Raw genomic sequence first — 17,271 nt, forward strand, 5'->3', positions numbered from 1 at the left:
GTATCGCCTAGTGATGTCATGGTCATCTGAGTTGTGTCAGTGGACTATGATGTTTGCATAACAACAAAAATCACCTAGCAACGCATTTCTCAGAATGTGCCCATCCTGGAGTGATGCGTGACTGTATCTGGCCAGATCACTAAATTCTTATTAACTCTACAAGTTTTACAATGGATTCCTTTGGGCTTTCTTGGCACATCATTAACAGCAACCAGCAATTAGAATTGTGTCTGCTCTTTCCCACCATTTGTTTCATGTCATATAAAACTGTCTAGCCTTTCCAGAACCACAGTAACAAGTCGATATTTCCAATGGCACTGCCACTGCCACCAAGGCACAGTTTCCCAAAGCAAGTTCTGAAGAATGTTGATTACCTGAGGAAAAGGGTTCCACTGAGCACAAGTTGGAGAAATGACACGTGCCAATTCGTCTCTTGGAGATTCACCATGCACATTCCCACAGCCAAGCCTCTGGGAGATGTTGGTGTTGGGAATACCTGCTTCCCTTTGTGTTGCAAGCATCGTTCAACCTTCTATTTTCCTGGGTAAACATCTATTCACATCCAAAGTGTCGGCTGTGCAGAACACTTTTAACCAAATGTGCTTCTCTTTCCACCTTTAAATAAAAGTTTGATTGTCATGCTACCATCTGTCACTAGTTTTCTCAAATTTTTAAAAACAACACACCCTCTCAGCTTCCAGTCACCTCCTTGATCTGCCAATCTGTCTCTGTCATCTTGGGGGAGTCCCTAGGGTCTCTTCTCAGCTGTCCCATCACTCAGCAAGCTCCTCTGTGCAAATAGCTCCCATCTTGTATCTCCAGGGTCCAAATTTCCCTAAGGGTTCCAGACCCATGTGCCGACCTCTTCCTGGCCAGCTTCACTGGGATGGCACCAGGCACCTCCAACATGGCACTTCTCAACTGAACTCATCAGTTTATCCTCTTGTGTTCTCGAGTTTCTCCCCATTCCAGCTTTTCCTCTTGTGTCCTCCATGTTGAGTATGCATATTAGTCAGCTTTGCATCACTATAACAAAATACCTGAGGAAACCAACTTTATAAACAGAAAATGTTTATTTAGCTCACAGTTGTAGAGGTTCAAACCCCAAATCAGGCAGCCCTGTTGATTTGGCCTCTGGCAAGAGGGGCACATCACAGTGCTATCAACTTCCCCTTTGATGGCAGTGGCAACTCCTAAGTCACTGATCCCACCTGGCAGTTACACTTACAGAAGTCCAAGGGTCTTGTTAGAAACAAAGATGAGATCATGTTGCTCTGTTTAAAGTTTCCCTCATGGGAAAGCCAAACTCCATGGCAGGAGGTGCAGGACCCCTGTATTCTGCTCCTGACTTCGTCAGTGTCAGCACCTGCTGTTCCCATCATTGCATCTGTCCCTCCAAACTCTGCTGCTCTCTGTTCCTGCAGCATGTGCTGCTCTCTCTCCCCTTCCAGCCTTGGAACTCACAACATCCCTCTGCTGGGTCTTTCCCCTTTCACACAGGAATTCACCATTAGTCCTCGGCTAAGATGTCACTTCTTCTGGTTGCTTTCCCTGACCTTGTGAGTAAGGATTGCCTGCCCCAGATTTCCTCCAAGGAGTCCCGAGCTCCTCTGTTGCAGTTGTTTCCGTATCTACATCTCCCTCTGGAAGCAGTCCCTCAGGACAGGGACTGCTCACGATTACTCCTAGAACAGCATATTACACATAGAAACCCTCCAAAAAGTATACATGAAATTTTGTCATTAGCATATTGATGCAACAAATTATATAAATAGAGTTCCTGATATTAAACAATCCCACATTCATAGAATAAGCCCTATTTCATCATGGTGGAATTCTTTCCTCGTGCATCATTCAATTAAACTCTCAGTGCCTTAGGGGTTTTATATCTATTTTTAGAGGCGAGACAGGTGTGTGGTTGATGTGGGCATACTACCAATGGCAGCTTTGGGGTGCTTGGGTCACAGTGACTACCAAAAAAATTGAACTCGGTCGATTTCGGATATTATGTATGTTTATATGGTATAGTATTATCCTCACTGAATAATTTCTTGCATTAAATAAGACTGCATTGGCAAAAAGAAATGAGCTGACTCTATGTAGGGATGACTTTAAGATATCTTCTCAAATGGTAAAGAATTCAAGTTCCCTTCATGGTTGTGGTATTTAGGGTGTGTTCTATATTTTCTAGAGTCAAATTTGAAATACTCACGTCTCCCTTCCCCCCAGGAAATCCTCAGTTTTCCCAGGATTTCCAAGTCCCTAACACAGAGATTTTGGAATCCAGTGAGGATTTCCAAGTCTTTCCTTTTAATCAATATGGGAGCAATCAAGTGGGAATATAAGCTACCTCTTGAGACCAAGCCCAATCCACAGGACGACTTTTCTCCCCTTCCTTTCCCAGGATGCACAAGCACAAGTGTCATGACCATGGAGAAAATTCAAGTCCTTTGCTATTTTCAAAACTATATTACAATTGCTTATCTAGAGAAGTCAGATCATCTATTTGTGCCAGCACTCTTATTCATCTGCAAGCAATTATTCAGCAAGGTAACACAATACCGTGTAAATACAAATTCTGAAATTCACCCTATTCATTTTTTGGTAACCCATATTGCTCCTATACCCAAAGCTGTCAAAAGTCGCATGTCAAGGCCACTGTTTTCCTTTCTCCAGAAACTTCTGAGTGGAGATATAAATATGCCCTTCTCTCATGCCAAAGACCTGAAAATTCCTAAGACACCAGCTAGGAACAGAAGAGCTGGAATGGGCCCAGTCTGGAGAGGGAGATATGTGGGGAGAGTCCAAAGATGTCTGTATGGCTGGACATGAGAATGTTCCAACAGCCTCCTAGTGGGGCTGACGGCCCTGAGTGCTCTCTCTTCTTCCAGATGAAGTATTGTGTAGGTTACGGTCATCCCAGGTTACCAGTTTCCCCTGGTATGCACAGAGATTGGTTTTCAGGATCCCCAAGGACACCAAAATCCACAAATGCTCAAGTTCCTTATATAAAATGGCAGAGTATTTGCATATAACCCACATACCTGTATACTTTAAATCATTTCTAGATTACTTATAATATCTAATACAATGCAACTGCCATGTAAAAAGTTGTTATATTGTATTGATCTGGGGGATAAAGACAAGGACAAAAGGTCTGTACATGTTCAGTATGGATCCAACTTTTAAAAAATATTTTTGATTGGGGGGTTGGCTGAATCGGTGGATGACAAACCCACAGATATGGGAGGCCAACTGTGCACATGTCCCTTCTGATCTTTTAGTTTGCATCTCTTCTCTTTTTTTAAAATTTAAATTAAATATGCCAGAGGTTAACTTTTGCCCAAATTCTCTCCTTGATTGACTCTCTTATTTCTATTTTCTAATTTGTTGATTTCTGCTTTTTTCTGAACTATTTTCTTATTTTTGTTTTCCTAAGATTTTTGGTTTTGTTGTTGTTGAAATTTGTTCTAATTTGAGTTAAATGCAGGGCTAACTTGTTTTCATTCTCTAATGTGTGACTTTAGAAAACACCTATGAATTTGCCTGTGAATACATCTTTAGTCACCTCCCCTTTTGATATGTGGTAGTCTTGTCTTGTTTTGTTTTTTAAGTTTTCTAAATTGCAAGCAACTGCAGTTCTAAAATTCTCCCTTCTAGTAAGTTTTTTTAAAAAAATCCCAACTGGATTATATTGTTTAGGTTTATAAATTGTCCCCTATCTCCCCACCATCCCCCACATCAGAAGCATTTAGTCAAACCTAAACAGTTTTGCTGTAGAAAAATCATTACTACAATTTTCTTTATGACCTAAAATACTTATGTGATCTTTCAATGTTCTATGATTCCACAAAAGAAAGACATAGCTTTCTGTAGGGCAAGGGAAAAGATGATCTAACTACTAATTTTGCTTTATTCACAATATTGCTATGCCTTTCAACAAGTCATCTGTTAAAGAACCTGATGGGCATTAAGCACTCCCACAGTTAGGTTTCCAACAATTCTTTGTTATAAAGATTTGCTTTGGAATATTTTCTGTTCTCTTGGAGTGCCTATAGATCCATAACTAGTATCCTTCCTGTGGCTGCCTTCAGATCCTTTAAAGGTGACAAATTTTGATGATGGTGGAATGAGTTGGACACCATTACCCTAAGTACATGTATGAAGACACGAGTGGTGTGAAAATACTCTGTGAACAATCAATGACTTGAAAAATTGTGCTCTATATGTATAATATGAAATGAATTGCATTCTGCCATCAAGTATAACAGATTAGAATAAATAAGTCATTTAATTTTTTTTAAAAAAGCAACAAAGTTTGAGGATGAAAGAAGAGTAGGCTTGAGGTTGACTTTTTCTGGGATACAGTCTGCCCCATGAGCCAGCCCTTCATTGCCCCTGTGCCATGTAAGTTGTGTGAAGTTTCATTTTATTGGTGGGGGGGGGGGTTGACATTCTCTGTCTTTGAGCAGAAGTGTTAACCCTTTTTATATTCCCATGCCTAGTGCATTTGATCTGATATTACAAGTGACTTTTCCACACACTGAATCAGACCACAAACTCTAGAATTTGGCTACCGGTGTGAGAGACTCAACTTGTGAAGAGCTCGGTGGCCCTTGCCACTCACCTGGGTGTGCAGCTGACTCGCACTAAGCCCCAGGGTCCTTATCTATAAATGGGGACTGACATCATGTGCACCTCCCCATCTTCCTGGTTGACACATGCAAAGTGCGTTCCACGCTGGCTGAGCCACAGGGTAGCCCCCTTCCTCATCGTCTTCTCTGCACAGCATTCTCTTATCTTTCTGTTTCAGGTCACTGTCCCTTTGGGACCCATGCATGCTGCCAGGAAAGAGGCTTCCAAGTTCAATAACAAGCGGAGGTAGGTAGGTCAAGAGGGCTCAGCAGAAGATATAAGGCACAAGGAGAGGACAGCACAGATTTTAGACACAGTCAGGAGTCAAAGTCGGAGGTGTAAGAACCACGATTTCTGATGCTTTGACATCTGAGGCACTGCTAACCCTGAAGGGACTGTTCCTTCCAGGATTGCCAATTCCTAGAGGGAGTAAACAACTCAGGGCATCTTTCACGTGAAAACCAACTGATCCAGAGCCCATATCTCTGACCACCTCCTTTATCAGACTGTACACTCAGGGTGACTATCCACCTGTCCTAATCACCCCAGGGTCAGGTATCAGACAACTTGGTACAGCTCTTATGTTCCAGAATCTTCTATAATTCTTCAAACTGGCCACTCTTAAGCCTGCTTACTCTACCTGCCTTGGTCTTTCCTGCAGAGACCAGAACAGAAGCTCTTGCCAGTTTTTCCTCGACTCCCTCTGCCCTGTGGCCCACCTGGTGCTTTCCAAGGTGGCCACCCAGGGTTCAGCAGGCATCTATCTCTGAAGGTCTGTAACAACTATCTTTTCAATGGGAGGAGGAGTCTTCTGATCTGTTGGCCTCACCATTGCTGAATGATAACAAAATCTACATTTTAAAACCTGGAGTCAAGGTATAAGGAATCAGGGATGAAACGGCTCACAAATTTCTCGTTACTTATAGAACCAAAGGGTGTCTGGGAGAGACCAGGGCAGTTTGAGAAAACACTCTCAAAAGAGGGCCATGCCTCACTCTCCAGCCCCATTCACTCCAAGAGAGCAGAGACTGTGCCTGGTAGGCAGGACCCAGTTCACAGTAGTCACTCACCTTCCCATAGCTCAGCAGAATAATCCGTACCAGGACAACATTGATGTGGGCCCCCAGGGACTCGTCATGATAGATTTCGTTGACCTGAAAGACAACCAGGGAGGCATCAGCAGGAACCCCATGCCCAAAGACCAGCTCTGGATTTGCAAATGGCATCTTAAGTCAATCAGCCCCCAGGTGAGAACCCAGGGTACCCTGCCCCATTCATTCTTCTTTCTGCACTTTGCACAGACATTGCCATCCAGTCTAATTTATCCCTCCACTTCCTGCCTCCTCCCACCCCATCCTTACAGCCAGCACCACCAGCCTGGATTCTGATAGCTGTCTTCTAAGAGACCCCTGCCAGCTATCCCTGGGATTTTTTTCACCTGGAGCTTGAACTTGGACCAGGAGACTGATTTCCATATTTGACATAGCCTCCAACCAAAACCCAGCTTTTCCTTTAAGAATGAAAATAGGCAACCAACACCAGCAGCACGAGCAGTACCTGGACTGTCCACCACAGAAACCACTCCACAGTTGTCACTGCTGCTGATGCCATGTTACCTATGCACCTTGCTATGGTCAGCACTGCATTCCGTGTCCACAGGTTCCACACACATGCATTCACCCAACGGTGCCTCAAAAATATCTGGGGAAAAAAGTTGCTCAACAGGTACAGATCCCCCCACCTTGTCATTATTTCCTAAACACTACAGACTAACAACTATTAATTTGTCATTTACCTCATGTCAGGTATTATCAAGTCATTTAGAGATGGTTTAAAGTATACGGGAGGATGGGGGGAAATTCTGCACCAGAACTGTGCCATTTTATATAAAGGACCGGAGCATCCAAGAGGGTCCAGAACCATCCCTGCAGGTACTGAAGGATGATTGTATTTTTTAAATGGGGATCATTTGAGACCCTACCACCAGATCTACTTTGTTAATGATAAATGTAGTTATTACAAAATCATAAATGTGCTTTCCTTGTTTTGTTTTGAGAGGTGTGCTCACTACAGCACTATTTCATTCTCTCCTCTCTCTCTTTCTCTGGGTGGGAGGGAGCAGTCCGAGGATCAAACCCAGGGCCTTGGGCATGCTAACAGACACTCTATCACTACTCTTATGTATTTTATATTTTTTTGCATTTAAAAATATCATTCTGAGCAGGTGCCCATGGACTTCTCCAGATGTCAAAAGGGTACATGGCACAAAAAAGGAAATGAGTTCCCACACTCCACAATGCAGCCAGTATGACCTTTCCGAAACACAGGTCAGGTTAGCCCTAGGCCCTGGGTGTTAGAGGCTTCCTTCCCAACTAACACCATCCCTGTCTTCCTAGGGCACGCACTCAGGATCCTGGCTGGAACAGCCCCCTCACTGGGACTTCCTTCATTGGCCGACTAAACCCTATTTCTCCTAAGGCTAATCCAGGAGTTACTTCCTCCTGGGAGGGCCTCCCCAGCTCTGACCTGCTCCACATGGAGCACTGGTGGCCCATGACTTCCTGAACCCTCTATCAGTAGACTACAGCTGTTCCAAATCCGTATTTTCCCTCCTCATGTGCCCAGGCCCCAGGACAGAGTAACACAGGGCAGACACTCAAGAAAGAGTGTTAAGAGAATAATAAATCTACTAGTGTCATCACGGATGCACCTCCCAAATCCAGGGCCACCTCAGGCTGGTGCTGAACATGCTCTGCACCCCCAGTTTTAGGATGTCTGTCTGAGCGACTGTAATTCCTATCTATAAACAACAGGAAGCTACCTCAGGAAATCTGAGAGTTAACAAGGAAAAGCAAATCATGATGGATGGGATGGGGAGGCACACCAGGCCTAGGAGACAAGGAACCCGGTGGCTGCTGTCAGAGTCGCTGTGGATAAAAATGGCCCCAATTGGAGTGCAGAGTTAACAAGCTGGCTGGGCCCGGCTGATGCCACCATCCAGCCCAACACCAGCCCCTCTTGGGAACTTCCTGGTGTAGACCGTCTACTTCTGGTCATAACTTGGTTCCTCCCCCTCTTTACCTTCCTTTCCCGTAGGTAAGGGGCAACTGATCAGACCTGAGGGAGTGCAGGTCAGACGATCACTGGGACTCAGCGACTTGACCTGAGTTCCCTGTGCCTGCCCCCTGGGCAGGAGGGATGCTGGGCCCTGAGGGACACCTACCAGATGCCCAAGTGCCTGCCTCATCACATGCAGCTGACGAGGTGGAGGCCGGGGGAGGCCCTCCACGTGCCCTGGTATCTTGCCTGCTCACACATCGCCTGCTGGCCTCCTCTGGGAAATCAGAATAACAGTCTTCATCTCACCAAGTTGTTGTGAGGATTCAATTTTCACCCCACATACCATGGAATGATATTTGCGAAAACTGAAACTGTATTTTTCACTACTGGTAAGCCATAGTGCCCTGCAGTTCCCCCAGGAGGGCCTGAGGGCAGGGTGCACACCCCCTAAACCACAGATGACTTTGCTCAATTTTGAGGTTCTAACTAGATTTTTTTAAAGTCTAGTTTTAGCCTTAAAAGACAGTTTTTCTTAAAAGAGAAAGGAGTTTTTCTAAATTTCCAAAGTATTTGCTTTATCTGTGATGAGCAAAGCCTGGCCAACTGGACTCAGAGCATTCCTAGTACAGGAACCACCCAGGCCAGGGACATCTCACGGCAGCTGGAAGGGGCAGGAGAGGGGAGGAGAAAGAGTGGCTGGGCTTCCCCTCAGTCCTTCTACTCCAGCCCCCGTGGTCCCGTCTCAAGTTGGGAGTCGGGGAGGGAGAATAGAAAACAGCCTGTCAAGAAGGAAGGGAAAACAGAGAGCTTTGGAGCCCAGCTGCTGTTCGGTTTCTGAGTGGGGACAGGCCTGTATCAATAGGAGGTGGCTTCTGAGAGCCCAGATGGATGCTGGACACGTTTCAGTCATGAGCAAGAAGGAGAGGGTGACCTAGCTCCCAGCTGTGTGAGCAGAAGCATGGGGTCCCCTGTACCCCAGGAATGCCTGGGCAGGATACAGCGCGGGGGGGGGGTGACTTGCTGCCTACCTGGTGCTGGGGCCTCTACCGCCACGTTTTAGAGAGGACCCAGGTAGTGCTATTCTACAGGGGTTGGGAGGCAGACCCGCTGGTATGGCAGCCGCAGAGGACCAACCCCTTCACCCCAAGGGCAGGTCCTTGTGAGGGCCACTGCGAGGCAAGAGCATGCTGGGGCAAGCCAAGCTGTGCACACACTCCCACCCAGGGCCAGGGGACAAATGCCCCACCCCATTCATATGTTTAAGTTCTTATCCCCAACGTGATAGATTGGGAGGTATCTGTGAGGTCATCAGAATGAGGTCATGAGAGGAGAGTCCTCATTATGGGATTAATGCCTGTGGGAAGAGACACAGAGAGCTTGCTTCTTCTCTGCTCCCCGATCCCCTCCACGTAAGGACACAGCAGACACTGGCCATCAGCAAACCAAGAAAAGGGTCCTCCCCAGGAAACCAAATTGGCTGGCAACCTTGATCTTGGAATCCCCAGTCTCCAGAACTGTAAGACATAAACACCTGTCATTTAAGTGGCCTGGTCTGTGGCATTTGCCATACGGGCCTAAGCACACGAAGACAAGCCCTGAGTCAGAACCTGCTGTGCTTTAGATCTTCAGTGTCTCCCAGAGGACCACACGCTAAAGGCTTGTCGCCAGCCTCTGGTGCCCCTGGGAGGGGGTGGGACCTTAAGGAGGTGGGGCCTAGTGGGACAAAGTTAAGTCACTGAGGCTTAATCTTGAAGGGCATATTGAGACTCCAGTTCCTTCCTGTGTCTGTCTGTCTGTGTCTGTCTGTCTGTCTCTCTCTCACTGCTTCCCAGCTGCCATGAGGTGAACAGCTCTCTTCCATAAGCTCCCCACGATGACGTTCTGCCCAAAGCAATGGGGGCCAAGAGGCCATGGACTGAAACCTCCGAAACTAGGAGCCAAAGTAAATCTTTCCTCCTTGTAAGTTTTGATTATCTCAGGTATTTTTGTCACAGCAAATGGAACGCTGACTGACACAGGGCTTAACTTTGACCTCATGACATTCCTCCACAGGTTTTTGTTTTTTTATTCTTTTTACTTTGTGGTACTAGGGATCGAACCCAGGGGTGCTTTGCCATTGAGGTACATGCCCACCCCTTTTTATTTTTATTTTGAGGCAGGGTCTCACTAAGTTGTTGAGGCTGGCCTCAAATTTGCAATCCTCCTCAGCCTCCCCAGTCACTGGGTGCACAACTGTGCTCATCCCTCTAAGAACTTTTAAACATTAAGGGCCTGAGCTACTTTTCATGGACCAGGACTTTTCTATCTTAGAACTGGGTGCCAGGGTTGAGGGCAACGTCGGACATTAAAACTGACGAAAGCTACATTTTTCCCTGTGTTTGAGCCTCGGTGGGTAGGCACTGACCCTGCCAAGCGTATCAAGCCCCCAGGCAGAGATGACCTAAGAGGATCAGGTCCTCAGTGGGACTTCTCAAACTGAGTTGACCATACCCTGGGCTTGGAACCACCCAGGCATTTCAGGCATGCCCTCTCCTTCCCCACGGCCCCAGGCAGGGACCCAGCAGAGAGCTGGTGGCCTCACCATGTATTAGCTCTCAGGATTCTGCAGAACTAGTGTGGAACTGGCCCTCAGAAGCAACTTGACCAGCTCCATAATCAGGATGATGTTCATGAGGGTTTTGAAGGAAAGGTGAACTAGAGGGTTTTGAAGATTCCACAATAGTGGGGTCTTTCCAGGTGGGTGTCAGGGGTCACCTAAGAATGTGGCATGTCATGAGAGCTAAAAGAGAGAACAAGTAAGCACAGTAAAACAGGGGTGGTCATCCTGGCAGAACAGCATGTGCAAACATCCTGGGGGCGGAAGCAATGAGGCAGGTTCTAGGCACAGAAAAGATGGGACAGGGGCAGGTGGAAAGAAAAGGTGGGAGGGGGGAACTAAGGCCAGACCACATGGGTCAGGAGGATTCCAAATCTACTCAATGAGCAGTCAGAGATTATGGAGCTTGGAAGGAAAGATAATAACATCACATTTTGCAAAGATTACTCTGGATTCTTCATGGAAAGTAGACTGAGGGGAAGATGTGGGAGTGTAGGATTCAGATACAGGGATGAGTAGAGAGAAGGGACAGATATGAAAAGTGATGTGGATTGGAGTAGGGGGCATGTGATCACCTTCCACACAGCCCTGGGACACCCTGAGTCCTGCCTAGCCCTGCCCCTTTTGCAGGAAAATAGAGACAGTCCATCTTTGTTCTATATGGAGTTGGGGGGGAGGGAGGGAGAGAGAAGGGGGAGGGGGCATTCTTCTCAGGGGAAGCCAAGTGGAGGCCTAGTCTGGAATAGATCTCAAGGTCACTCAGCCCCCTAAGTAATATTCTGAATCTGTGGTCAGACAGCCTAGTGGACAGGAGACTGGAGAGGGGATGGGTAGGATGACCACCCTTGTTTCCCTGTGCTAACTTGTTCTCTCTTTTAGCTCTCAACACATGCCACATTCTTAGGTGACCCCTGACTCCCACCTGGAAAGATTCCACAACAATATGACCTCTCGTTCACTTTCCTTCAAAACCCTCATGAACATCATCATGATTATGGAGCTGGGCAATGGGGAACCTGAGGTTCTGGGAAGGACAGGCTGCCTGTTCCCAGAAGAAGGGAGAAGATTTAGGGCCAGTGTCCTTCTAGGTTCCCTGCCCATCAGGGCACAGGATTCTCCAGCTCCCCTGGTCCTGCTCTCATCCCCAGGAGGTGGCCTTGTGTCCTTGGATATTAGGCTGGTCTGAGCCTGCTTCCTGATTTGGATCAGGAGGTGACCAGCCACCCCAGAGATCCTTCTGCTCAGCACCAAGCTCCAGGAGATTCAGGGGCAGGGGCAGGGCTACTTCCAAGCCCACTTGATGCTGGGGATAGGAGATGAGGTGGCCAGAAACCCAGAGTGTCAGGCTGCTAACTGTGGACCCCCAGGACTGGGGAGACTCCCTCTGCTGGGCTGGGAGTCCTCGATTCTGGCCTCCAGAAGCCTCGGACAACTCGGAAATCCACTGGGCATGCCTGGCAGTGTTCCCAGGGACAGCCAGGGAGGAGGCGGCCAGGCCCCGGGGAGGCTCACAGCCAAGACCTGCCTGCAAGGACTCCCTCAGCCCTTTGGCCTCTGACTGTGTGCATCTCTCCTTCTCTTCACCCCAAGAAGTCTCTGCCCGTCTACAGGGGTTCACAGCTCAGACAGGGCTCTGAGCAGGGCCCTGTGCAGTCTTGCTATCTGCAGTGAGACCTCTTGGTGGCTGCTGATCCCTCTCCCTTCAACCTGGATTGGTGGCACCCACTGGAATCCTGCTCAGGAGCCCTTGCCTGGGTGCAGCATGCCCTCCCCGTGGGTGAGATGCCCATGGGGCACAGTGGCCTGGAGACAAAGGCACAAACAGGCACTCAGGGTTTTGCTATAATCTGGCCTCCCAATCCTCATATTTGGATATATAAAGATAAGTGGCTGAAATGCAGGGTTCAAGCGTATGTGAAAGAGACACTTGTCCTCCACCGCCCTGAAGCCACCACCTGTGCCCCCACCCACAGTCCAGGGCTTCACCTACTTTTCAGGAAGCTGTAAAAGTACCACAGTCCCCAGAGTCTGGATATTCCTACTCCTCATGGACTGATGATCAGATACAGCTTAGAAGCAAGGACTGAAGCAGCCAGCCCTGGCCAGCACCCTGCAGGGCCCATCGAGGCTCTGGGATCCTTGGGAATAATTAGCAAAATTCCCAGTGAAACGCTCAGATCCTTAATAGGAACACGGTTACGTTTCTGCCAAGGAGAGAGCTGACAGTCGGGGCAAAAAGAGCAACAAAGACAGGACTGGAGGCAGCCTCCAATCCTCTCTGCCTCCTCCCCCAACCCCTCCTACCTCAGCTGTCAGATGAGACAGGTGGTAGGGACTCCCCAGTAATTTCCTGCCTTGTATCCTGTTCCCCTCCTCCCAAAACCACTCTTCCCTAAGGTCACCACTCCTTCCTCTGACCTACTCCTTCCTCTGCCTAAAACCCTCAATGGCTCCCCAGTGCCTCTGGAAGCAAGCCAGAGCCTTCAGTGTGGCATGCAGGGCCCTCTCCAAGCCCCCCCCCCCCGCTGGCTTCTCCACACTCCACTTCAGCTGTTTTCCCCCCATGGACTCTGCACTCCCCAAAGCTCAGTTGGCATTCTTCCAAGGCCTGTCTGCCCTTGTCTGTTGCTTGTGCAATGGTTCATGCCTGGAATTCCCACACTCCCTTTCCAGCCCCCGAATTCTTTAGATATCTGAAGAACATTTGAGAAAATAAATAAAATAAATAAAAAAACTCATAGTAATGTTTCCAAGGAGAAAGGCAGTTGGTCCCTTGCCTAAACTACCCAAGGCCTTCCCATTGCACTTTGAATAAAACTGAAGCTCCTTGGCATGACCTTGAGGCCAGGAGGAGTGGCCCTGCTGCCTCTTCTAGGCCCTTCCCAGCACAGGGAGTCTTCCCCTCCCAACCTCAGGGCCTTTGCACTTGCTATGCCTCCCCTACCACAACTGTTCCCAACAGTATGTAGCCCACAGTAGGTGCTCAGTAAGGAGTCTGTGGAATAATAGGAAATGGGAAAAGAGACCCAGCAAAGGCCTGTGATGCCCTGTAATGACAGAGGCTCCCAGCTAGGTGCCTTCCCCACCATGCCAGCCAGGGAACTTGCTGTCCCCAAGACTTGTGGGCTAGGGAGAAGCTGCTCTTCTCTGCCCAGACCGCAGGGGGAGGGGAAGCCCTGGGACAATGTCCTTGAGCCCTGTCTGAGAAATTGATCCTGGAATCTTTAAACCTTAAGGGAAAATGTACAAAGCCGCAGCCCTTCTCTGTGCAGAGAGAGGCCAAGGGCTCTCTGTTTGGGGAAATACATTGTAATGCGCCTTTTGCTTATGCAAAGATGCAGCCAAGTTTCTGTTCTAGAATAGACAATAAGGAAGGACAAGGCCTTGCATGACAATGTAAAAGTTTGCCTTCTTGGTGGCAGAGTTCCACTGGGGTGACTATGTGCCCTGGAAGGTGGCCTGAGGCTGCAGGGGAGTCTTTCTCCTCTGCCAAGTTTGCAGAAGGGGCCACAGAAAGGGGGAACTAATCTAGGAAACAGGACTTGGTCACAGGGAGGCCCCTAGGCCTGGCTGGTTACAGAGGGAGGGTCCAGCTGGGGCCAGAGGCTAGGAGCAGGGTTGCTGGTGGTTTCCATCCCAAATCCAACTTTTGGGAAAGTTATCTTCTCTGCTGAGCAGAGCTGTGGAACCATGGAGAGAAGCCCCCAGGGCTCATCTGGCAAAACCCTGGGGAGCAAACCAGGCCTGAAGTCTTGAAGCCTTCTGGGGGGTGTGCTCAGCCCACTCGGTGGCTTCTCTGGGAACCCTGGAATAAATAGAAAGTGGGTCTTTCTATGAACCCCTAGGGGCCAGGCTTGGACCACCAGGGTGGAGCCCTTGAAAAGAGTGAGCCCAGTGCACCAGAAGCTGGTTGAGAGAGGTCTGCTGGTTTCCAGAGAGATATGCCGCTTCTATGTTCATAGACTGGACTGCAAGGGCCTGGTCTTAGCCTGAGAATAAACTTTCTCTTTGCACCTCTTCTTTACCCTCTGGTTCTGGGTAAATGCTTCCGAGGCAAACACGACCCTCACCATTGCTCAAAATATCAAACTATCATGAAATTCAAATGGGCAGAATCTTAATTATTAAGGTTATGCCACACTCAAAAGTGGGAGGCACGGGAGCCCCTCCTTCAACACCAAGTGCATGAACACATTTTCCAAGACACCCCGCTCCCTCATCCCCAACAAATGAAGTCTGTCCTATCTGCTCTTCTGCACAAGTCCACATTGGGGACAACTCTATAGGTACCCCAGGATGGGGCTGGGGCTCCTCACCCCCAGGCAAGCTGACCCATACCCAGAATTGCGGAGGCTCAATAAATATTTACTATGCAACTGGATGGAACACTAAGACGGGGACACGGGAAAAACAGGTTACCTTGAAAAGGCTTTCATATCGATGCTAGTAACTGCAAGAAGCTGACCCTCCTCTGCGCTGCATTCCTCCCCCTGTCCTGAATTTGGGGAGTAAGCAAAGGATGGAGGTGAAATCCCCCCTTCAGATAGCATCGGTTTCAGTGTGGGGTCTGCCACCATTCTGCCATGTGAATTGGGGCTGGTTACCTCACCTGAACGAGGGGGCCTCGATTTCCTCATCTGTGAAATAGGGACAATTACCCCTTGTGGCTCAGGGCTGTTATGAGGACTGACTGCAAAAAAATGAATTGAATGCATCTAGCAAAATCCCCAGCATGCAGTACTATCTCCAAAAAGTTTGTCATCAATGACGTGAGGGTCAAATGCTGCAAACCGTTTCTTTGGTGTTCAAAACTTGAGTCAACCTGGGCTTCATCCTGGAGGCCACTCTGGCTCTCTGATGGTCACAAGGAGAGGTCTCTGTGAACAGTTCAGTGCTTGCCCAGGCTGTTTTTCCAGGGCTGGGAGAGACACATCTGGGAGTGTGACCTGGACCTGGATCCCTCCTTATCAGCCCCACACTCTGGGGTCACAGACAGCCACACCACCCTTTGGAGCCAGATCTTCCGCTCACTGACCTGGCTACTACTCATCAGAACAAGGGGATGCTGCTGAACAGGGAAGGACGGCTCCTGTGGAGGACACAGGACACAGAAGGCATGGGAGAGACCACAGGCCAGCCCCCCGGGGGCTCTGGGCTTCAGCTGGCCACGGAAGGGAAGGAGGCAGGAGAAGGCGGGATGTTGTTCTTGCTGGCCGCGGCTGTGGGATGTCATGGTCTCCCAGCGCTCTGCTGGGTTTGTTGACTTTCCTGAAACCACAACCCCGGGGGCTTCCACATGCAATCTCACTTCAGGGAGGAACCCTGAGTGGCAGGACCTTGTGCCACCCCTGGCTCTAACAGTAGCCTCCTCCCCAGCCTACTCCTGCCAGCCTGGGACCAGTGTGGTACAACTGTCCGCTGTGATTCCAGTTCTGTCACCTGGCCCCCAAGGGGCGCCACCATGTAATCTGAGAACCATGTGCTTTTCACTCCTCTTGTAAATCATACTCTTCTGCTGCTCGGTCATATTTTGAGTCAAGGAAGGGGACAGGTAAAATGCCACCCTGAGGAGGCAGGGGCATGGGCTATGGGAAGTCCCTGGGGAGGGACATGCTGGTTGACAGAGGACATAGGGGAGATGGCTGAAGACAGTCAGGAAGCTGAATCCAAGGTTAAGACTTCCCATCCATGCCCCTGCCCCCACTCCAATCTTTAGGGCCAGACACAGACAAACCACGAGAGCTCTGGGTCCTGCTTCCCACTGAGATAGCTCCATAGAGGGGAGTCCAATCTCAAGATGGCCTATGCTGGCGTTGTTAGGCACAGGGTGGGGCGGCATTTTGTGTAAATGAATGAGCCTAAAGTAGCACCCTGGTTGCCCTTGGCACCAGAGGATGGATGTGGGATCCAGAAGCTTATGGGGTGGGGGTGAGGGGTACCTGGCAGTGATGATGGAGAGGGTGCAGAATGGATGGCTCATCAAGGCCGAAGGCTTGGATCAGGGATATCCCAGAACACCTAAGCATTCCAGAGGCCAGGCATGGTCACCAATTCACAATAAAAATGGAGAGGACACAAGCCAGTCCCTCCACTGCCATTAGGCCCAGGTATCTTGACATGTGGAAGCAGGGAGAAATCCTGGCAGAGCAGGGATCTGAGCCCTAAAGACTACAGACACCATGATGGAGGATCTCAGATTAGCACCTTATTATTATTAGCACCAAGCACTGTGCCCCTTGACATGGGCAGGGGCTCATGAGGAATTCGGAGTGTGTCATGAAACCAAGCATCAGCATGGTCCTACATGCAGCATTACAAGCTCGCTATAAGAGTCATCTATTATGAACGTGAACCATATCCCTCTCCAGAGGTGAAGTCATTCAGGGCACCTTCTAACATCCACAAGTTGATGTTCCAGTGCCTCCTTGAACCCAGCAGGAAACAAGTTTTGTCCTGAATAGCACACATCCCCCTTGCATTGTGACGATCTGCTGAAGTGACTTAGCTCCTGTCCCTAGGAGCTGAACACTGCACGCTCCACCTGTGGACCCCCAAGCTGGCTCAGAACAGGCCTCCAGAAATGTCAAGCAAGGAAACAGACACATAAGAAGACGGATGAGTATATGTCAAAGCCCCTGAAATTCCACCTCTGCTACCAGAAAAACCCAGAACCAAAGGGAGACGGAATGAATTCTTGGATGTACAACTGCCCCTTGATACCTTCTTCTTAGGGTCAGGAGACATGGGGGGCAGCTCACAGACCCAGCTTATAACCAGCACAGCTGGAGGTGGGATGAACCATCAACCACCTGCCTACAGTCTGGCTGCATCTGCTCAGCCTCCATTCCCCTGTCTCATTGCAAAGGGGTTTCCGCTGGGTATACTTCCTGACCCTGTGAGTGTTCCCACAGAGCGCACTATGCTGACTTGGATGCTGTCCCTGTCCAGGAAACTGCCCCTGCTGCACCATCAGCTAGGTA

The 17,271-nt window shown here is 49.0% G+C and overlaps 1 protein-coding gene across 1 annotated transcript in view; it reads right to left on the reverse strand.

Annotated features, from left to right (window-relative positions):
* The window catches only part of Adamts2 (ADAM metallopeptidase with thrombospondin type 1 motif 2), a 246,066-nt gene that overhangs the window by 69,845 nt on the left and 158,950 nt on the right, over positions 1 to 17,271 (reverse strand). The window contains exon 5 of the mRNA XM_026414284.2: positions 5,706 to 5,789. Coding sequence (XP_026270069.2) covers positions 5,706 to 5,789 — 84 coding nt within the window. The remainder of the gene's footprint in view (positions 1 to 5,705; positions 5,790 to 17,271) is intronic.

Source organism: Urocitellus parryii, chromosome 1, assembly GCF_045843805.1.
Source record: "Urocitellus parryii isolate mUroPar1 chromosome 1, mUroPar1.hap1, whole genome shotgun sequence".
NCBI lineage: Eukaryota > Metazoa > Chordata > Mammalia > Rodentia > Sciuridae > Urocitellus > Urocitellus parryii.